The sequence below is a fragment of the Vidua chalybeata genome, chromosome 1 (assembly GCF_026979565.1).
Source record: "Vidua chalybeata isolate OUT-0048 chromosome 1, bVidCha1 merged haplotype, whole genome shotgun sequence".
Classification (NCBI taxonomy): domain Eukaryota; kingdom Metazoa; phylum Chordata; class Aves; order Passeriformes; family Viduidae; genus Vidua; species Vidua chalybeata.
In genome coordinates this window covers 47776724-47799546 of record NC_071530.1, presented here as the reverse complement: position 1 = coordinate 47799546, position 22823 = coordinate 47776724, and the positions used below count along the sequence as shown (strand labels likewise).

The 22823-nt window shown below is 39.9% G+C and overlaps 1 protein-coding gene across 3 annotated transcripts; it reads right to left on the bottom strand.

Annotated features, from left to right (window-relative positions):
- Positions 1-8067: 8067 nt before the first annotated feature.
- LOC128797508 (probable G-protein coupled receptor 141) lies at positions 8068-13901 on the bottom strand. 3 transcript variants are annotated; one of them, XM_053960133.1, is made up of 2 exons: positions 13847-13879; positions 8068-9015 (listed from the first exon to the last, which is right to left on the bottom strand). In XM_053960133.1, the coding sequence occupies exon 2, from the start codon at positions 9010-9012 to the stop codon at positions 8068-8070; it is 945 nt and encodes a 314-aa protein (XP_053816108.1). In that variant the 5' UTR covers positions 9013-9015; positions 13847-13879. The 3 variants fall into 3 exon arrangements, 2 of the variants coding, with proteins under 2 accessions (XP_053816108.1, XP_053816100.1); XM_053960125.1 differs by lacking the exon at positions 13847-13879 and adding an exon at positions 10626-10646; XR_008434169.1 differs by lacking the exon at positions 8068-9015 and adding an exon at positions 10752-10892 and having other exon boundaries at positions 13847-13901.
- Positions 13902-22823: the final 8922 nt, after the last annotated feature.

Sequence of the window (22823 nt, the reverse complement as noted above, 5' to 3'; positions counted from 1 at the left end):
TTATTGTCCACATCCCACTGCTGCATTACAAAGCACTCTAACTCTTCAAAAGAACCAGAGAAGACTCAGCCTTTCAAACTGCTTAGTTGACTGAACATTAATACTGCTCAGTGAAACAGGTATCAGCTCAGATTTACAGTCTCCTCTCAGTGGCAGACAGAATGAGAACCCCACTTTCAAGAGTGGTTATTTTTCATTTTGTTATTTGTGACTGAGTTTCCAGGCTGATTATTGTTGAGACAAAGTAAAGTGCACAAAAGCGTGCAACATCCATTCAGCAGCCCTGAAAGGAGCATATTCTTGAATATCAGAGCAGTGTTACAGTAAATTGCCTCTTTATTTATATAACAGAGCATACAGAGGAGATAACCACTGAGCTAATGAGACTCTGCATATATATGGGTTACATTAGTAATGAGAAATAGCTCCACTAATTAACTCTGCTCCCTAATGAAATTAAATTCATACAATAAAGTCAATACAAACCCGAAGTATATCAGTTTCTAACTCCTTCATTATGGCAGAGTGACAAAAACAATATCATGGTTTTATATTGGCATGGGACAGTAAGCATTATTGGTAGGCTGAGCTTGTTCCACTTTCCACCAAAAACCCCAATAGCTTCCTTTCCTCATCCTTTCCTTTCCTGGAGACATGCAGACTGGTATATCAGTGAACTATTATTTCTCAGTTTTTAAGTTAATTTTTGAAAAAAACTTGATACATAAGTTTGCCCATGTAAATTAAAAGCAATATCAGCTCAAATTGTAAGCTTGAATTTTCTTCCCAAGTGATGAGCTGAATTCTTAGCAAACTTCACAAAGCATATTCCCACTGACTGGTCCTATGAATTATCATCAGCCTGGCACTTGTTGAGCATCTCCTTACTATGCTGTTTGGATGCTTTACTAGTTCTTTCCTTCTACAGTATCCTGGTTTTCCATGCTCAAAACTGAGCTGAGACCACAAATAACACAAGTTCTTGCATTACATGAATAATGAATTATGTTCCATCATGATCCTGCAATATAAAAAAGGTTGTAGAAAGTGAGAGAGATGTCAAGGAGATGTAGAACCACCTCAGCTGGTTTTTTTTTTTTTTTTTTTTTTTTTTTGTTGTTGTAAGTGGATGGAAAACACAAAATTTGGTGATGAACTCCTAGTGCATCATTATCCCCTTCAAGCTGCCCAGAAACATGGACTGCATGTTGACAGTCAATTTACACTATGCTAAATTCTCCTTGTTCAGAACAGACCAGTCAGAAAACCATTCCAAGTAGTGCCTTCTCTTTTCTTGGCACCCCACGCAGAAGGATTTGAAGTGCTCAACAGCATCTCTGGTGATGTTTGCACACTTAGACAAGTGTTTCATGGCACAGTCATGGCCGCCACGGCCATATGTGCTTTTATGATTATATTGTACATATCATTCATGCTTACATAAAGGAGACTCCTTTTCTGTTTGCCTGCTCTCAATCAACTTCTCAGTGTGTCCACATGTAGAATTTCATACCTGAAATGAGGCACATTTATTAGAAATAATTCTGTGTATGTAAATGGGGAAAGCACTGATATATACATTTAGACTTTAAAAAACAGAGTTAGTGTGCTCTCCATACTTTCTAAGCAGACAGTATTCATGGCTCAACTTTGTCTTGGGATGGTCTTCCTTGTCTTTATTCCAGCAATAGTTGCACAATATTCTCTCTTTGGGATTACGTATATGGAGCATTTCTTATTCTTTTTGAACAGTTGTTCTCTAAATTTAAGTTGAAAATCCTGGGGCAACTTCAGGAATGATTACTCAGCAATTAGAGAGAAATGTGATTCAACTCCCTCTGTTTATGTACATCTGCTCTTGCACCAATTTCTGACATACATTACAGCCATATTATGAAACTACACATTTTGCAAAAAGAATAAAATTTTCAATCATTTCTCAGAATGACTTCCAGTTATTTTGCAAAATGACAGAAAATAGTAGGCATGCATAATGCAAAATGTCCAGCCTCTAGCTTTTTGAACTTGTTGGTTTAAAAGATAACAGAAAGAGCTATTTTCATTTTATTTCCCAGACTATTTAAAACCCCACAGTATATTACCGAGCACACTATATATTACATTTTCTAAAATAAAGACTCCTCTGAGGACAACTCTGTAAAATGTACAGGGGTTTTAAATTTTTTGTTCCTTGGACTGATATTTGACTGACCTTCCTCTATCAATACTAGAACAGTAGTGATAAAAGGTAACGTATTATGAAATGCTGGAAACCATTAGGTATTTCAGGTGATCGGGATGACCAAGCAAAGGATGTGGTCCAGGGGTGTAATAAAATGGCCATTATTTTCTGAAATACCTAAACCCAGTCATATTATGTGGCTGAAACTGTCATTTCATGAAAGAACTGAAAATTGCCAAGTTTTTTGTTTTTGTTTTTTTTAATAGCCACTTTCACAGATTCATGATACTATGTACAGGTTGTCTGCTGTTCAGGTTTAAATTTCTGAAGGCCAGTTCACTGTAAAGACAGTTTTCTTCTTGCAAACTGAATTTAACTTATATACTGCTTTTCCCTATGTGAAAATTTGTTTTGTGATGCTACTTCTAGTAGTGTACAGACACATTTCATGTGGAGAGGATTCTCCTTCAGCTGCTGATTCTGTAGCAGAGGACAGGGACTGTGGTCTGTCTCCATGTATGTGGAATTTGTGTTTCTCTCCATGCAGCCTCCAGATACGTGAGACTCTCCTCTCCAAGGGTATGATTGAAGGTTGTCCATCGTGTTTTCCCATTAACACAGACACAACCTGCCCTTTCTAATTTTCTCTCACATTTTTGTAGTTATTTTATTAGTGAAGTCTCTGTGAACTCTTGCTCCACTGAGGAAGTGTACTGGGAAGACAAAGTCCTATGTGCAATTCTTACTTTAGGGTGTGCCTCCCCCCTCAACCATGGGCTGGTTGTTGTGTTTCTTCATGCTGCAGAACCCTAAGGCAGATCAGGGGCTATGAGCTCTTTTCCATGAGTCCTTCCCTGAGCATGTGTTCCCTGTCGAGCACAAATCAGGGTCTTGCTTCCTACAGGTTCAGATGAAGCATTTGAGGATGCTATCAAATTTCTCTGCCAATGTCTGTCTCGCCTGTATTGTCGGCATTGGGCATGTGTCCCTTCCTGACTAGGACCCTGCTACGGGTGAGGTTGCCTCTAGATTTGGTAACCGAGCCCCCAGCTGGTTGTGCATTACCCTTCCCAGCTATGGCACTGGCACCATTTCCATTAGAAATACCTGAGTCATGTGAGCCTACTTTTCTGAAGTTCAACAAAGGAAAACACACAGTCCTGCACTTGGGGAAAAATAATCCCCTGCACCAGCACAGGCTGGGGGTCAACCTGATGGAAAGTAGCTCTGGAGAAAAGGACCTGGAGGTCCTGGGTATCCATGAAGCTGCAGTGCCCTTGTGACCAAGATGGACAGTGGTATCCTGGGGTGCATTAGGAAGAGCTTTGCCAGCAGGTCAGGGGAGGTGATCCTGCCCCTCTACTCAGCCCTGGTTAGGCCACAAGGTGGTAGTACAAAGGAGACATGGAGTTCCAGAGCAAGTCCACTGAAGGGCTAGGAAGATGAGCACCCTCTACTGTTCTGCTGGAGCCTCTCCCTTATGAGGCCAGGCTGAGAGAGCTGGGCCTGTTCAGGCGGAGAAGTGATGTGTGAAAGGGGTCCTCATCAATGTCTGTCAGTATCTGAAGGGAAGGTGCCAACAGGATGCAGCCAGGCTCTTCTCAGTGGTGCCAAGATCTAGGACACAAGGCAATGGGCAGAAATGGATGCACTGAAAATTCCATCTGAATATGAAGAGGAACTTCTTCACTGTGCTGTGACCATGCACTTGAACAGATTACCCAGAGAAGTTGTGGAGTCTGCCTTACTTGAGATATCAAGAGCCATCTGGATGCAATTCTGTGTTATGGCCTCTAGGATGACTCTACTTGAGCAGGGAGGTTGGATCAGATGACCCACTGGGGGCCTTTCCTACCTTACCCAGTCTTTGATTTTGTGATTTTGAGCCCCAGCCACACGTGAGTGACGCACAATTCCTTGAGGGCACAGCTGGAAGAGCTGATGAGCAAAACCAGCCTGGCACTCCTGAACTGGAGGCATTGCTAGGAAAGACGAAGTTACTCGTTGAGGGTGAAGGCAGGCCAGATGGCATGTCTGCTGCCTCACCAGAGAAAAGAGGACTTATATATTACTTATAGTTAGCCTCAGGGGAATGGACACTGTATATTATCTTTATTGGTATTTCTTTATTCAGCAAAAAATTTGGTTTATTAAGCAGCTGTTAGCAAGTGAAGAAAATTACTTCACTGAGTGTCAGAAGGTTTAGTTTGGTTTTCTGAAATTTTTGTCTGGAAGGTCAAGCTGGTGTTTTATTAATGACCCCTTGGCTTTTGAAGTCAGCCCTTGTTTCCAATCAAGTCCTAGCCATAGGGTTTACTTACAAGGAAAATGCATGCCAAGTCCTATTTCTCTGAAAACAGCAGAAATGAGTGACTTTATGGGTCAGAAATGTCCAATTCTGCAATTCTGTTGAGGCTTTTGTTCAGAAACTGCTGCCTCTGCTGCCTTCAGGGTTTCTCATGCCCATCTCTCTCTATCCCTGGAGAAAGCATAAAGTGCCTGAAACCCCCATCCCCTTTCTTGGCCTGCAGCTATGGAGGTTTGTTCTTCCCCAAGCAGTACTTTTAGTCTAAGGCACTCTGGTTATTGGGAATACATAGAAATGGAAATGTCAGGTGACACAGACTGTGGGAAACTGCCTGGAAAGAAAAGATCAGTATCCTAAGGGGAATTAGAAAAGTAGGATTACAGTCTGATAAAAACCTCAAGTCAGGATTGCTGCAAACTGCAGTCTTTGCTGTATTTGTCTTTGCCTTGACTTGATTTTCCATGATTCCCTGGTGAGCTGGAGAGGGAACTGATGCAGCTGAAAGACATTCAGCAGGCAAATTCCAGCCATATGGAAAGAGCGATCCAGGAATGGGAGCAAGGAGTGGCTGAGGGCAAGTTTGCTCCCATCAGTGAGAGTGCCACTTTTTAGCAACTTTAAGGATTAAATAAATAACCTGAGATGAAGGCCAGAGACACAGTCACCTTGCCTTGTTGCTGTGTGGCAGAATTATGCTGATATTCTGCTCTCTTTTCCTCATTCCCAGTCCTATTCTTCAGATCCCATCCCCTCTATGTCCTTCTGTAATAGTGTGTTTGTGATCATGATTGTCTCCTAGTCTAGTACTATCCTCTGTCATCCAGTTAGGGGAAAAAAAAGGTCACCTTCATGATTGTGGTGCCTCTGACCAAGCAGATGAAGGTAACTGGAAATTCCCCTTCTTCTATAGTGGTCAACTCCCAGCACAGTTAAGGGAGTTCATTCTCTCAGGGCAGGGGAAGGCTTTCTCTGCCAGACACCGACGCTCACAAAGCAAGACAAGTGGTAGACATAAAGTTTGCATAGACAGTCCCATAAAAAGCATGACTTGGTGCTGGATAACATCACCAACTTAAATAATGGAATTATCGGACCCCCTAATTTGCTTGTTATTGTGCTGAGTTAGTATTAACATCATTAGCAACAGATTTTATTAGGGGGAAAAAGCCACTACTATTTTTTGTGATGCTATGGTGCAGGCTACTGTGAAAGTTTGCATTTTTACAGGAATTAAATTACTTGTGATTTTAATACATACATGAACAAGATTTGTTGGTCTGTATAGTTGGGAGGTACTGTTTATAAAATCATGTTTTATATTTTATTCCAAATGCAGATATAAAATACTTCTAATTACTTCTATAATTTATGTGCATTTCTGTAGGAGGGACTTTACTTTTCCAGCACATAGTCATTTTGTTTGTTAATAACTTTATTATAGTAGAAGGGTTATAATATAATGTTACAAAGCTACACCGTGCCTACAGAATCCATTTTCTTTAACCAAGAAAATGGATTTCATGTTGTTACAGGAGGAAATAAAAATGTTATGCCAATTTCCATCCCCCCCCACCACAAGGAGAATATGATTTGTTTGTGTAGCTTTAAAACAAATTGCTTTCTTAATGACACACAGTTAACTAGTAGTGAGCTACACATCCAAGTTGATTCCCTCCATGTATTGAAAGTAGTTCCCCAACTACTGTTGAATCTGGCTGGTAGTTGTCATCCTTTTTACTGCGATTCTTTGGGCACCAAAGCCTTCTTGGACAGATTTTTCTCAGATACACACACACTGCAAGCTCTCACACTTCTTTCTTTACAGATATGGTCCAGGCTGTTTGCAAAGGGTGAGCCATGAGAGCTGCCCAACCCCTTACTTGTGTTATGAACTTCAGTGATTTCCACCTTTTGGTGTTGTATAGCACGACTCATACTCTGACCTGAAAATACCTTTTTATGATCAAACACCCTGATAGATATAAAGGACCTTGAAGCAAGAAGGAAGGAAGACAAGGTAGAAAGACTACAGAAGAGATGGGATTCCATAAAGTAACAATCTTGGTGGGACCAAAAGCAATGAACACAACAATGAGATTGCATAGGTATAATAAGATCAACCAATTGTTATTTTATTGCTGTCTGATGTGCAAGAGATGTTGAAGGTGAAGCAGAAAGGAATGGAAAGATTCACAAGGGTGAAAAGGTGGATTTCAACAGCATCATGAGGAGAGACTCTCATGGAAATTGATCAGCTGATAACCTCTAATTACTTAAATGATTAAATTATTATCTCACTAATTCCAGATGAAAAAATGTAACCTTATGCAGATGGCAAGAAAAATAAAGATCTATTAGCCATTGATGTCTTGCATTTGAGGAGTTGAGATTTATATTCTTTTTTAGGGGTAGGTATAAAGCAGCTGAGCTATGAAAGCCTCAATGTCTTTCATAGAAATATTTTACCAAATTTTTAATCTTTTTTAGTGGAATTTATTTCTGTCTTCAGACACAGCAACTGGCAATGACTCACTGAGATATAATATGCTTTTTAGCTACACTAGATCTATTAGCTTTTTCCATCCCTCCAATCCAAGCAGCAATATTTTCATTCCTTCCATTAGTACAGGGTACAAAATTTATAGAATTGCTTTCAAGCTAAAGACACTGTAAGTACTTATAAACTTCATAAATGCACAAAATCAACATAAGATTTACAAAAAAACATTGCTACTTTGGATACCTAAGATATTTGTCTTTTGAAGAGAAGACAAATTCAGTCTGAATCATCTAAAAAAATTTGTCCTGACTGTAAAATATTATTTTTAACTGAAAATTTTTGTGAATAATAATACAGGCTTTTGTTTGAACTTGCAATGTCCATTTCAGTAATAGGGATAATTTTTTTAGACATATTTTCATAATGTGAGAAATATAAAATTCTTTTCTGCTGCAGTGATACCATCTCAAAAAACTGATTTTGAGAAAATATTTTAAGAAATAACTATCACTGATTTAGTTTTTTAAATAGGTGGTTTAATAGTTCAATTAACTTAGAAAGTTATGCTTAACAGTAAAGAAACAGACCTACTCAGTAAGAAAAATATCTTCCCTGATATTTTATGAGAGCTTGTGGGAAATAAATATGAAATTTATGGGAAAATGATATAGATCTTTAAGTTTCAAAAATCTGTACCTTAGTCCATATAAACCAGCTTCCTTATTTGTGTTTCTACATTGCAATTCTCAAGTCTCCTCCTAGTGCCTATGACTTCACAAATTTTGATGTAAAAACAGTAAGACAGAAGAGCCCATGATCTTTCTTTCCTCTTCTCCAGGTCCATCCACAACTCACTGGGTAGTGCCATGAGGAAATTTCTGAGGTCACCTCCCTGTTTACCAGCTGAGATTCTGGAGGCAGTTTGTTCTATTATTCCAGGAAGCTGATGTGCAGAGTCCTGTGTGAGAGTGTTGCACCGTTTCCAGAGCACACCATCAACTTGCTGAGGAATGAGTTTGCTGTGACTGTCCATCACTGTCCTATCCCGGGTCCTGCACACGCTGCAGGAGGCTGATGCTAGCAGCACGGCAACCGTCTGTGGAGCATCCACACATTTTGCTTGAAGAAGCGGCTTCCACTCAGCACGAATGACAGCAGGTCCAGACAGCTCAGGGCAGTCAGGCTCAAAAAGACCTCATTGTAGCTTTCTAACTGGTCAAAATCACTCACATACTGTATGTAGTAGGCCCTGAACAGATGATAGGGAAGGAACCAAATTATGATGATCCAGATGAAAATCAAGTTTTTCACCTGGGCCCAGAATTCTTGGTGTGAACAGAGAGAGGTGGAAAATTTTCTCGCCACTTTTACCAGGATAAAAATCTGCAAGCTCAAGAGGACACAAGAAATGAGGGCAACAGCTACAATTATGGTGTAGTTCAGGGCTTTCACGCTCTTGTGCTGTAGTTCTTTGTGGAACTTGAAGCATGTTGTATTATTGTATAAGCCTGAGCGTCCATACTCAAAGTAGAAGAGTGGCACCCCAAAGACCATGACAAAGACCCACACAGCAGCGCTTGCCCCAATGGCGTGCAGCTTCCTGTAAAACTCCACCTTGTCCCTCCACTGAAAGAAGATGAGCCAGCGGATCACCAGTGTGATCACATAAAATATGAAGGTCAGGTACATGTGGATGTGCACCATGGCACTCACCATTTTGCAAAATGGCATATCAAATACCCACTTCTTTTTGACATAATAGTGGAGGCGGAAGGGCACTGTGAAGAGGAGGAGGCTGTGCACAATGACCAGGTTAATGATGGCAGTCGTGGTCACAGACAGAGTGTTCATCTTGAGGAGCGCAAAGGACATTGTGATGGACCCAATTCCACCTCCAGCAAAGGCAACTGAGTAGACAGTGACCAGAATGGCGCTCATGGTGCTGGTGTGAACGAAGGCGGAAGAGGGGTCACTGCTGTTCCTGGTCCCTTCAGTCATGTTCCCAAAATCTTCCTGGTACATATTCTGGAAATAAAAGAATACAGAAAGACTAAGATAAAGTAGGAATGAGATGGACTACCTAAAAAGCCAGGAAGACTTCCCACCTGGCTCTTGCTCAAGGAATAATCCTGAAATCTCACAGATGACATCAGTAGCTGTAACCTATACTTTTATCCAAACATCCTCCAGCCTAGGGGAAAATGGATGAGAAGGTTGGGCAGAGAACTTCTTTAGTTCTTATGACATTTCCAGCCATAGTCCTAAAAACAAACATGAATCAATAATACACGGGGAGAAATGATCCTTAGAGAAACTACATCATTGTGGTGATTTTGTGCTGTGGTTTTTTTTTTTTTTCTCCTCTCATCTGAGCATCTTCGTGCTTTTACAGTGAAGATTAGAGATATTGTTTGAATTCTGTTCCTCATTCATCCATTTGTTTATTTGCAACACAAATCTGTCCTTCCCAGGGCCAGATAACAACTATATGTTGTTCTAGCTAAGATACAAATTCTGTTTATTACTGAGAGCTGAGTTTTGAACACATTACAGTCAACTTCTTCTCCATGGACAGTTTCTCTCAGCAAGGGATTAAACACCATGGATACCCAGACTTCATGGAAATCCTGCTTAGATCCTGCCAGGCCAAGAAGCGTGGGCAGTACTGTCCTGATTCTCAGGGCCATTTCAAATCTTACATGTAGTAACCGGGTGTTACGAAATGGGCTGCTAGAAAACATTAGGAAAGGACATCCTGGGTGAGTGTAAATCATGCTGTCTGACCCAAGCAGAACCTAGATGCAAGTTAATAGCAAGTTTGAAAAGTATGCTATAAATTTTTAATATATTACAGTTTAAAAGAGATTAGAAATAATTCTTATAAATCTAAATGCAGCTCCTGTTGGATTTTAAGTACTAGAAGATCATATAGGAGGGGAAGAGTTCAGGTAGGGTGTTACCCTGAAGCATATTTGCATCTGTAAAAATGTCCAGGGGATGTTCACATTACAGTTACAGAAAAGAAGCAGGGAAAACTGAATGGTGTTGGGCTCTGTACTATCACAGCTATACTGCTACTGCTGCCTGAACTGTGATTTAAAACTGACTCTGGTAAGTCATCCATTTTACCAGTGAATCCCACACCACAACAAGGAGTTCCCTCATGAGTTTTTGTGATTTTTTTCATTTAATACGCAAATGCTTTTCACTTCAGAAAGTAGTCTCTCAATCTTTTGTATGAGTAATCTGTTTGTATGAGTAATGTTTCAGATTTATTTTCCTTTTTTTAGGTAGCATGAACTGCTAAAAGTTGGGAGGTGAAAAAGTTTTTTACCAGTCCACTCATTTTATGGAAAAGAGGAAATGCCTATAACAGTTTTATAAACTGTTTTTGTTCATAGTGTGGAATTAATATCTGTTATGCACCTCAGGTGTTATGTGTTCTTTCTTAGCAATATTTCTAAGCCTTACCCTCAGAGTAATCTTGCCCTCAGAGTAATCAAGATCTCTTCATACATTGAAAAGTTATTCTCTAGCTATCCCAATGCATCTAAGACTCCAGATATCTTATTATAATCAGTATAAATATAAATGCCATATCTCAAACTGATGTATTGATTGCTGGCATTACTGACCTTTTGTGTTTGGTCTTGCATTTCAGAGTGGACAACTAACTCCAGTACATTAAGAAAATTACAATGGGTTGCAGTGAAGGAGCTTTTTATTAAAGTTTGGCAGATTGGCACACTGCAGCTCTTGCATCAGAAGTGGTGCAAGTTCCTTCCAGTTCTGTTCTTGTTTCTGAGTCACTTCATCCTCACAGCCATGCAAGTCAGAAGGGATTAGCAAGAGCTCTTCATCAGTTTCTCCAAGTTGTTAAACTTCAGTTTGAAAAGATGTCTCTAAAAAGAGGCGTTATCACACTGTTTTGATTTTAAATGCGTATTTCAAGTTTAAAACTTTTAAAAGTGTCACAGAGGGAAAGGCAACACACTGGAAATGCGGCTTGGTGTGAGCAGACCCAGCAGCAAGGCTGCACTTGGAGAGGAAGAACCTCTTGTCACCCTTCAGAGGCCACAGTGAAACTTGAACTGAAGGCACTAAGAACAGATAGGCAGAAGTCAGATAACTGATATTTTATTCAGACATTCCAGTGCAGGGGACAGCAAGAGACCTATTTCTGTCTGCAAATAGGCAACTGAGTCCATGAAATGCAGGTTTCTGCGGAATTCTGCAGTCTTTGTTAAATCTCTGCATACTAAGAATCTGCAGATGTAATTTTCATTAACCTTCAAAAAAAAAAAGCTACTAGCAGCTGTGATAGGAGATTATCAGCTCCCCAGTAGCACAGGCATCCCACTGAAATATCATTGTGTGATGAATACAGAGTGTAACATAATACAGAGCATATTTCACAGAGGAAATGCTGCTTTCTGGCAAAGTGAGGTTTCCTATCATACTGACTTTCACAAAGCTATAACCTACTGACCTGAAATGCAACTTACAAGTCCTTTTGCCAGCGTTTAGCAGGGGGCACATAGAAAATGAATTAATGTGGACCTCACATGACACAGCTGTTCTTGTTTCTGTGCCTTCCCAACCCCTTCAGCAACTGCCAATTCAGTCATATTGCTCAAGTCTTGGAGCCAGGTTTGGTCTTCCTCTGTGTTAAGCCTCTCATGACTTGGCTGAACTTCTGCCAGACATGAACCTTGAGCCACAAGGCAATAGTGGGCACGACTTCATTTTGATGCCACAGCAGCTGCTGGTGCCAGGGGCTGGGGGACAATTGCAAAAATAGCTGGTTTAGTCTGACAAAGGAGGTAGGTTGCCAACAGGCCAGAGGCTAGTTTCTTTCAGAAATATGATCAACAAAAAGATTCTTGTGCATTCAAGATTTGTCAGTTGTCACTGTGGATAATGCCATCACACTCATTTCATGTGACTGTCTGTGCAGCACAGTCTGTGAGATTTCCCTGGACTGCTCTCTTCAGGACAGAAAAAGTCATAGTGTTCAGTCCCTGTCTGTGTTCAAAGCCAGGTTGGATGGGGATTTGAGCAACCTGCTCTAGTAGAACATGTCCGTTCCCATAGCAGGGATGTTGGAACTAGATGATCTTGAAGGCCTTTTTCATCCCAAATCATTGTGTGATTTATGAAAACAATTTGATCTCTGTCAAAATTTTCCAGGTAAGAAATATTCATTCCAATCTTCAGGAACTTGTTTCTCTTTTATCTTACTGTTATCTATCTTACTATTAAAAAAATGTAATAAAGAAAAAAAAATTAACCATACTTCTGGAAAGAATTTGTACAACCTCAGTTTCCAGGCATTTTATATGCTTCTGCCTCTGTCTTCAGATTTAAAAACCTTTTGTCAGATTTTGTCTTCCCCTGCAGATACCAGATATGAGACAGAAGAGGCTTATTCTCCCTTGATCCCAGCCATACCTGTGGCTCCTCAGTGAGTTACCATTACACTTGTACTTGGTTCTTAGATGAACAACTTCAATTTGGCAGGGGTAAAATGCTTATTCTAGTTTATGTCTGATTTAGCAATCCAGACCAGCCTGTCACTGGCTTGCTCCCTTCATTCCATGCTATTTTTCCAACCAAGTCTATGAGTCACCATTATGTTACATCAACATTATATCAACTTATTAAAAAAAACACTCATTTGTCAGGAATGATGACACTCTTACAATCCCTGTCAAACAGTGAGCTCTACTCTGTATAACAAGTGTTTGCAAAATTTATCCCCCCATACACATCTGCTGAGAGACTGGCAGGCTTCACACAGATTTTCATGTGTTCTGACAGTTGGGTTCTGCAGAAGAAGCATTTTTTGTCTGCATGCACCCAACTGAGAAGTTTCATTTGAATTTGGAGGAGAAAAAAGTTCAACCCATATGAAAGATTTCTATTTTTGACAGGCTTAATAAATTGAAATATGACATACCTGTACTGAGCTAGACTAAGCTGGAGGAAGTGAAAAACACAAATAATTTTTAACAAAATCTGTTTAAAATCTGCATGTGTTTCACAAAATCCTCATTTAGTCTCAAAGATGTTTTCTGTTGAGGGCATTTTAATTGCATTTCAATTTGTTCTAATTCCATGCTTTGTTATTGTAACATAGGCTCTGCCACTAGAATAATTACAGAATTTCCTTAATTTCAAAATAACCACACATACCTGAAGTTTGAAGTATAAAAACCTGCTTAATGGAAAGCACTAAAAATAAAATAACATTAAATATCAAGCACATTTTTACATTTAGACATCAACTTTTTTCAAACAACCTTTCATGATTCCCCTAACTCATTTGGTAGCTCAACAGTTCATGTCTTGCAGGCTGTGTCAACATTATACCGGTATTTTGTGGTTTCAGTTCAGTTCATTGAAGAACAAATGGGATGGAAAAATATGTTAAGTTAGTCCTCTTTCAATTGAGATTGCCACTATTTTTATACAAAAGAATGGAAACCATGAAGTGTTCCTAAAAAGGATTATTTACCTCCGTAGCTGTATCTTAACAGAGAGAACAAACCCTTCTTGTCCTTACAGAGACTGGGTGATATCAAACACACACACACAAAAGATGGATGAAAACAAAATCTACTGCCTCCCAGTTTTAGAAGACAGTGTAAAACTACAGGGTAGCGATATGGAAAAGAATGAAGCAATTCTGTCCCTTACTAGGAAATTACCAAACACAATGAGAAAACATTTTTGCAGAAAATGGGTTCAAAATAAAACAGATCACTGAATGCTTCCCCCTCCTAAACTTGCAAGCATTCTTTTTAAAACTTTGCAAACCAAGGGTTTTTTTTTTTTTCATTCTATGTATACTTACAGATTAGAGCTTCTTTCCACTCTTCAAGTGTTGTTTACTTGGATCTTCATTCTATGTAAGCTCTAAGAACAAAAAGCAAAAGACCTGATACTTTAAAGTGTCATTGCCTTGCTTCCTTCTTTGAGCTTATGACAAAACAATAACCTTGAAGCTGCACTGTATGAGGGTAGGGCTGCCCATGGCACACAGCCTTGGGAAGATTTTTAGTTGCATCACAGCATCCCTTACCTTGCAGCTACTTCTTAGGAATTAGAGGTCTTCAAAGCCTCCCATTTCTGAACAGGGCTTTATACTACTGCCTAAAATGATAAATTATACACACAGAAGTGAGCCTCACAGTTTATAAAGACACATGTTTGGAAGGGCTGTTCCCCAGAGTGAAGGGGATGATTTGAAGGTGTTTTGAGAAAACAGGGCAGGACAAGAGCAAAATATGATCTAGATTGTAACTAAGTGTGGGTTTGGATGTGGTCAGAGACACCTAAATGTAAGGCATGAAACAAAGCTCACTCTACAGCCCAGCACCATTTCTCAGCTCTATCTGGCTGATTTTAGCTCAGTGTCTGGATCTCCGGACATGGTGCCATCACTCCGGCTGCGCAGTGCCAGCCAAGGGAAACTAGGAAATTTGATTTAATTTAAAAAGTGATTAGCCATGCCAGTGTCAAAGGCTCATCAAGCAATGATGGTTGCTGTGAGGTGTATGTGTGGCAAAAGATGTCCTACTGCGGGACTGAGACTCTGTAAGGAGTCTGTGCAAGGTCAGTTTTGCCCTCCTGCTGGCTTAACACCTTTCTGTCAGAAGACATGATTATATTTGAGTGTACTAGGTCTGAAAGCAACAGTACAGACATACAACTTTTAAATGTAACCTCACATGAGAATGTTTTAACTGACTGCATCCTGTTGCTTCACATTTGGTTAAAAAATCACAAGGGAAGTCCTGCTCTGCACAACAGACTGGTATGTGATGGAAATTGTCTTTTTGTATTTTGCAATTTTAACAGTGGTTGACAGCTAAAGAACTGTTTTGATTATATTAAAATAAGCTGGTCTCAAAGATCTGTTGAAAGGCATACAAACAAGATAAAAAGCTAAAAACTCCATGGCAAAGGCAGAACTAAAGCTAAGATATCCTTGAATCAAGACCTGTGCCTTCTCAAATCAATAATTTTGTCTAGGCTTCTTCTAGATCTTGTTTTAGAGTGAATACATCCCAGTGGAAAGAAAGCTAAGGTATCTTTAAAACCTTCAGGTAGGCTCTTCAGGTATGTGTTTTTTAATTATACAATATTTTTGATACATAAAATAAGTTACACATAGTTAAGCATAAGTTAAAACATAAGTAAAGTTTTAATGCTGTATATAGATATATATTTTTGATGCAATATAATAATTACATAACATACAAGTTTTATAATTTTCTTGATAAGTAACAATGTTGTTTCCTCAAGCAGTCAAAACAAAAAAAAGAGATTTTCAGGTTGAATTATTTCCACATGTTTGTAGTTGGCAAATCTTCAATCCTTTAATCCGGGATTAAACCAAGTAGTGAAATACCAGAATATTATCTGGGACAGACACCCTCATTGCCTTTGTTGGTCTCTAATTTGTAGTTACCATCAAGATCTAGATAGGTATAGAATGCTTAATATACATCATTGCAATTAATTTTCCCTGCTAAATTGATGCAATTTTGCCCAGGATTTACCAACAGCATGTATAATGGATTTCAGACTGGCATGTTTAGATTTTCAGCTGTAATGTACTGAGCTGGTGGCAGAATGTGATTATTTTAGAGCATCAACACTTTTGAACTCTGATACTAGAAATGCATGTATTTTACAAGTTTTGAGTAATTGCTGGTAGTTTTAGCAATACTCTGAAAATCTAGAAGTGTGATAGTGTGTTTTCATAGTTGTATCATGTGGATTCAACCATTACCTAGTTTGAGTTTGCATTGCAGCAACAGTTTCAAGGGCCAAAATTGTTTAATAATAGATGAGAGTCTGGGCCAGATTTCAAGGACTGCTTGTCTTAAGACTGATTAGCATCGATGTATCTCTACTCTGGATTGTGAAAAGTCCTTGAGGAAAGAGAACCATGCCCTTTATACTCAGGCAGAATACAGGCTGTTAGTGATTTTTCAGCTGTTCCAAACTTAAAGTTGTACACAGCATAACCATGGCAACACAGATGTTTTGTTGTCTACATTTATTTTGCCAGGACTCAAGGTTTTTGAGTGCTTATTCAGAAGTGGACTACACAGGGTGGCAGGAGCTATGCAAGCATGGTGGTTGGCTCTTATAGAAAAATATTCTTCTCCTTCACTTATTTAAGTTGCAGAAAGCAAAAATAAGATCCACCTGGACACCTTAAATTGACTGTGGGTAACTTGGCTCTTAGTTAGGTGTGGGTAAAGCTTGAGTGAAGGTCCTGACAACACTGAACTCTGGATTACGCAGAATCAGGGAGGACATCATTCATGATAATTTGTAGCCCTTACAGAAAGCCTGCTTTTTGATCTGCTCAGAGTCCCTCCTAGTGCCAGCTGTGGGCCTGGGGTGAGTAGGTAAGACTGGCTGATCAGTTATTAAGTTGCAATTGTGATAGGTTGTTTGAAGCTTATTATAAAGTAAAATATCAGCTGCTAATATGAAGAACGGAAAGGCAGTGTGTAATTAGAGTGAGTAACTTATAGCTGTTACCAACAAAATTCTATTTTTGACTCATATTTCTACTGTGCTTTACTATTTCAAGCACCTGAATAGAAAGATATTAATTACCTACAAAGGGAAAACCATTCAGTATCAGTATCAGCCAAAAACATTTTATAGATAATAAGTTTCTTAAAATGTCTCTCTCTAGGTTCTGGATCAATTGTGATCTGTGTCTGTCACCCTGGCAATGCAAGGTGTCCTGTGAGTGAGAAATACTGCCTATGGCACATCTGAAAGAACATTTTGGAAAAGTACAGGGAGAAGGTGTCTTCTCAAAAAGAGAAAAACAATGGCACTCTTCTAACAGTCTATCACCAACTTTAATATTACCTTTTTTTTTTTTGAAGGATTTTACTAGTTCATATCTGTTGCAAGCCATTAAGTTTTTCAGGGGATGTGCCTTTAATCAGGAATCCAGCACAGCAATTCACTCATTATGGGAGCTTGTTCTCACCAGGGTGAAAAAAAAATGGAAGGAGGAGCTGATTGACAAGGAGATGTATTACTCCTACCATAAAGATGACATTAGACCGCAGTGAAAGAAATCATATATGCAGCACCATGCCAATTCTATAAGCATATATTCCTCTTCCCTTCATCTTGAAAAGACAGTGCTCATCCTGAAGTATTTTTGAACTTAGTACTAACCTCACTAATTGCCTGCTGGGTTTGGCAGCATCCTGTAATGAAGAATATATTTTTTAAAAGGATTTCAGCAGAAGTCTAATGCTACTCAGCCTCAAAATGTTTACTGCAACTACTAATGCTGTTTTATTCCCAGATTGCTTATTTCATCTGATTTCTGACTGCAGAGGTAATGCAAACTCTATCATCAGGTACATGAAAAAAATAATTTTACCACTTTCATGCTGAATGTACAGATATTTATGAAACTTACTATACTGTGTTGTCTGAAGAACAAACCTCCTGCATTAGTCTAAGCTCCTACTGCTTAGGAGCCATACAGAAAACAAAACTTGCTGCCAACGCTGACTGATAATGATTTCCTACCTTAGCATAAACACAATTAAATACATTATGTTTCTGTTACAGTTGGGTTAGAGAGGAATTCAGGTTCCTCCTGTCATTTCAGAAAGGAGAAATTTACTGCAAGGGAATTTTTCCATGCTGCATTCTCAAAGTACACTGGTTTGCAAGAGCCTTTCCTTGATCAGCACAGCTACACTCTGCATATTAGAGTGAGGTTCTGATTGCACACAAGTGCTCTGTTACATCAAATTATTTGGGCTGAAATGGTTAATTTTGCTGTTAAATCTGGGGGTTTCCATTCTAAGCAAATGATAAGCAATGATAACTTTATTATATTAGTGATAACTTTAACTGCATTAAAGTAAGCTCTTCAGTGCATATGCCAAAGTGTGAATCCAATTGTTTTGTCAATAAGCTCATTACTGATGCATTTTTTTAAACTTTTGCCTATTTGAAGTTTGGTTGAAATATTTAAGAAGGCAGCTAGACAGCCCAGCCATAGGTGTAGAAACACTTATGGTAAGTGCTACTGTTCTGGGCTGTGGAAGAACACCAACACCTGCCCTTTGTCCCACTGTCCTCCTAATATATTTTCTCCCCATTTCATTGACACAGGAGTCCACAGAAAATCTTGGGCCATGCTGCTTGTAGTCTTAATGATGTTTTGCCAGTCCAAATATTCTTATTCAGTTCTGGAGTGTCCTGTGCTGTGGTGTTGCACTGGGTCCCTGTACGTGGCTGATCTTTAGACCTCTTTGAAGAAAAACAGATCTGAAAACAATAAGTTATGAAATAGCTTCCCTTTCTATCTTCCTTCTTTTCATTTCATCCAGTCTATTTAATGTTCTTTTCTTTATCACTGGAAATCATAAGAGCACAATATTTTATGTCATTATTCACTGTAGCTCTAATGAAGCAGTAGCTGAAGACAGACTGAAAGGACATTACTTTATGATACTATGAGCCCTACATGATAGATAAAAAGGTAAAATAAAACTAGTGCACATGTAGCCAGTGAAGCATGGTGGAGAGAAGACCCAAATAGCACCAACATAAGTGGGTACAAAATAAATTGTGTAGGATGTGTACAAACCCTGATTTACTGGGTTTGCATGGCCAGGTCTTGGTAGCTGGGGAGGCTGCAGGGTTGACTTCTATGAGAAGGTGCCAGAAGCTTCCTCTAAGTCTGTCAGAGCCAATGCCAGTCAGCTCCAGGATGGATGTGCCACTGGCCAAGTCTGGGCCAGTTGGAAATGAGGATAATGCCTCTGTGATAACATGAAGAAGACAAAGAAGAAGATGAAGTCAAAGAAGAAGATGAAGAAGATGAACAAGAAGAAGCAAAGATGAAGAAGAAGTAAAAGAAGGAGAAGGAGAAGGAGAAGGAGAAGGAGAAGGAGAAGGAGAAGGAGAAGGAGAAGAAGGAGAAGGAGAAAGAAGGAGAAGGAGAAGGAGAAGGAGAAGGAGAAGGAGAAGGAGAAGGAGAAGGAGAAGGAGAAGGAGGAGGAGCCAGAAAAGAGCGGGGTGGGAACATGCAAGAAGGGCAGCTCTGCAGACACCAAGGTCAGTGGAGAAGTAGGGGGAGGAGGTGGTCCAGGCACTGGAGCTGAGATTCCTCTGCAGCCCATGGTGAAGTCCATGGTGAAGCAGCTGTGCCCCTGCAGCCCATGGAGGATCACAGGGATGCAGAGATCTACCTGCAGCACATGGAGGAGACCGACACTGGAGCAGCTCAATGCACAAAAGAGGCTGTGAACCTGAGGGAAGCCTGTGCTGGAACAGGCTCCTGGCAGGGACCTGCAGACCTGTGGAGAGAGGAGCCCACACCGGAGCAGGATTCCTGCTAGGACTTGTGACTATGTGGGGAACCCACGCTGGAGCAGGCTGTCCATGAAGGACTGCAGCCCAGGGATGAATGACCTATGTTGCAGTAGTTTGTGAAGAACTGTTGCCTGTGGGATGGATTCACACTGGAGAAATTAATGGAATACCATCTCCCAGGGGAGAGACCCCACATCAGAGCAGGGAAAGAAACAATATGTGAGGAACTGATCACACCACCATGCCCCATCTCCCCCTGCCACTGGACTGGAGGAGGAAGTAGAGCTGAGAAGAAGGGTGTTTTCAAGGTCTGCTTTTACTTCTCATTATCCTGCTGATTTTGTTAGTAATAAATTCAGTTAATATCCCCAAGCTGAGTCTGTTCTGTTCATGACTATATTTGGTGAATCATCTCTCCTGGTACTTATCTCAATCCATGAACCCTTTTTAATATTTTCTCTCCCCTGTTCAGTTGCAGAGGGGAGTGATAGAGAGGCTTTGGTGGGCTCCTGGCACGGTGGACAACTATGCAGATATGAGCTCTGGGCAGTGACTTGAGCTTTGTCTTCTCAACAGGATAGATTAGACTGGCCACAGCAACATGCCTCTTCAGCCCCATTGCTTCTGGTTCTCAAGTTAGCACATTAAGCACTAATTCAAGTACATCATCAGAGAAAAGCTTTCCCCAAAATAGTTTTCCTGTTGATATCGGTAATGGTAAGAATCTGGAGAGTTTAAGAAAATAAAGCATGAAGTTAATGTGTTTAATTGTGCAACTGAGATGAAAATGAGAAGCATCAGCTCACTGGTAGCAATTTCCATTGCTACCTTTTTCTCTCTGCATCATCAATGGAAGTGATTCAATGATTTCTACAGCCTTCATGGTGAGAGAGCTCACCATTTACTACTAAGTACTTCTAGCACAGTAAGTGCAAATAAAGCAATGCCTGTTTTGTATCCACTCCAGATTTTCCTTATGTCTCTTATTTTGGCTAAAACTCTTTTCCCCTTATTTTACCTTAAGAGGAAAGATTTCACTCTGTTCAGTGAGATTACAATAAGATAATGAATTCTGTATCAAAAGCTATCTCCACTTAACTTTCAGATTTTTTTTCCCCTATCCATGTTAGTGGGTGTCTGACCTCATTCCATGCCCACACCTAAGATTATCCTCACATGAACTTAATTTCAGCTGTGCAAGAGAGATCAATTTTAAGCTAGGAAGAAGTTCATTAAATTGGTGAGAGAATCTAGCACTATATTATACTTTTTCTGAAGTATTTTTTCCCTGGATTTTTTTTGTTTCAGATTCAGAAGCAGCCTGCACTGCTGGTAAAATGGTAGAATTTATGGAGTCTTTCTGTACAGCATTGGATATAGAAGATATGCATGTTGCCATGTGAGCCTGAGGTATGTGTGCCTCAGAACACAATGCTGTGTAGAACTATCTAAAGCTAGCTTTAAATAGGTAGCTGGTGATAAATCTGTGTTGGAGTGACACTCCCTCATTAAATTTATCCCTGTTTTCCAGGCTTGGAGGCTTCAGCATTTCAATTAGCTCCTTCAGAGCCAGTTTTGGTACCTCTGCATGACTTTGCAGAAAGTAACAGGCATATCCCAGTCTGTGTGGATTGTGACTGTTGAATCTTAAAAACATCCATCCAGTCTGGCAGGCACCTCGAGAGATTTTACTGTCAAGCCTCCCTTTGAAAGCAGGGCTATAGACTGAGGTATCCAGGGTCTCATCAAACTAAGCTTTGAATATTTTCAGCAGTGGAAATTATGCTACCCTGAATTTTTCAGCGTCTGTCTTGGACGAGGAAGACGGAATCTGGACACCACATCCCAGGTGTGGCCTAACAGTAAATGGAGTGGAATAATCACATTCTTCACTTGCCAGCTGTAGTCCTTGACCTGCTGACTGGGCTCTTGCTGCTGCAGCCCATGATGAGGTTTCATTTCATTGCTGAGCTGTGTGAGTGCCTTAGAGCATCAGGGTTGGTGTATAAAAGTGCCAAAGTGAAGGCAGATCTGGCAACCTTTTATGAGGGTGACTTGAGATGACCAGCATCTGAGCTGATTCTGAAAAATTTACTCATAATGAAAAGTATCAGAGCCAATGAGGAACCAGTGTAATCATTATAGAAATTTCCTTCTTACTTTTTGCTCAAAGAATAATTGGCAAAACCAATAACACTTTCTTCTTTTCTTTTAATAAATTTCAGAAAGGATTATGAAAGTGTGGATGCAGCCCCTTCTGCAATAATATTCCCAAAATACACTTTTAACTACCATTTTACTTCCAGTGATTTTGTAAAATATGACATTCACAGCTGCTGCAGTGGACTAAGAACACAAAGTACTTTTAACTTCTCCCCTGTCATGTTTCCCTCCAGCTCTGCTGTAATCTTACCTCCCACCAGGAACCGTTAAGCTCCATCCAGATCTGCAGCCTTCACATTTGAGTTTAATACTATTTCCCTCCTCCTGGTCTGTCTCCAGTACCTCACTACCTCTGCTGAGGACCTTTGCAGCACTTACCCAGCCACTATCCAGCAGCATAGCAGGACACTCTCCTCACTCCATGTGACTCCTGGACTTTGCAAAGAAGTGCTGTTGAGGAGCTACTACTGCAACCCAGCTCTGTCAGCTTCCTGAAGTGCTACCCAACGCTCCTCAACCACAAACAGCTGACAGACAGGATTAGACCAGTTGTTATCATCTTACTCATCAAGTTCATTGATGAAGATATGTTTTGTTCTGTTCAACATATGATAAATATTTTCAGTTATTGCAAAATGCATTTTCCGGTAAGTGGCTACAGGAGAAAGAAAGAGAACTAATTGTAGTGAAAATGAATATAACACATGTGAGTATTATATATAGACATAAATATCTCTCTCCTGTGGTATGAAGGCTACTCAGCCTCTCAACAGGATTTTCACAGTTGCTCAGATAATACCTCAGAGGAGATCTGACAGCCCTTGAAGGAACTTTCCTCAGGATACAGTGATAAAACATCTGTAGCAACCCTGAAGCTGGGCATCCTGAAAAGCTGAAAATGTTCTGGTACTCCTGAAATGCTTCTATTGCTTTATCAAACAGTAGTCTTCCAGAGAGATGTAAGCATCCACTCTGCCTATGCTTTTTGTATACTCCAGTTGTTTTATAATTGAAAAGTACTGACTCAAACTTTTTATAAACAAAGAGAATGAACCATATGAAAAGGAGAAGGATGTGGGGTTGAATTTGCTATGAGATATCATGATCATCTTTATAATACACTGTTGGTTCTATTCTTAATTGTAGCCATTTCATACATCTGCTGCCAGAAATCTGTCAGAGAGACACAGGTACCTGCAAAGCTGCAATTATTCCTTGACCCCATTTAATTTCAAAAAGCCATTCTCTATCAGTGATATAGCAGAATAGCTACAAAACCTGGC

Excerpts from the sequence above, each read along its gene's own strand:
- LOC128797508 (XM_053960125.1), bottom strand. The coding sequence starts at position 10,646 with ATGCAAGACCAAACACAAAAG. Across the intron at positions 9,016-10,625 it reads TGCAAGACCAAACACAAAAG|AATATGTACCAGGAAGATTT; the intron begins GTCAGTAATGCC and ends TTTTATTTCCAG.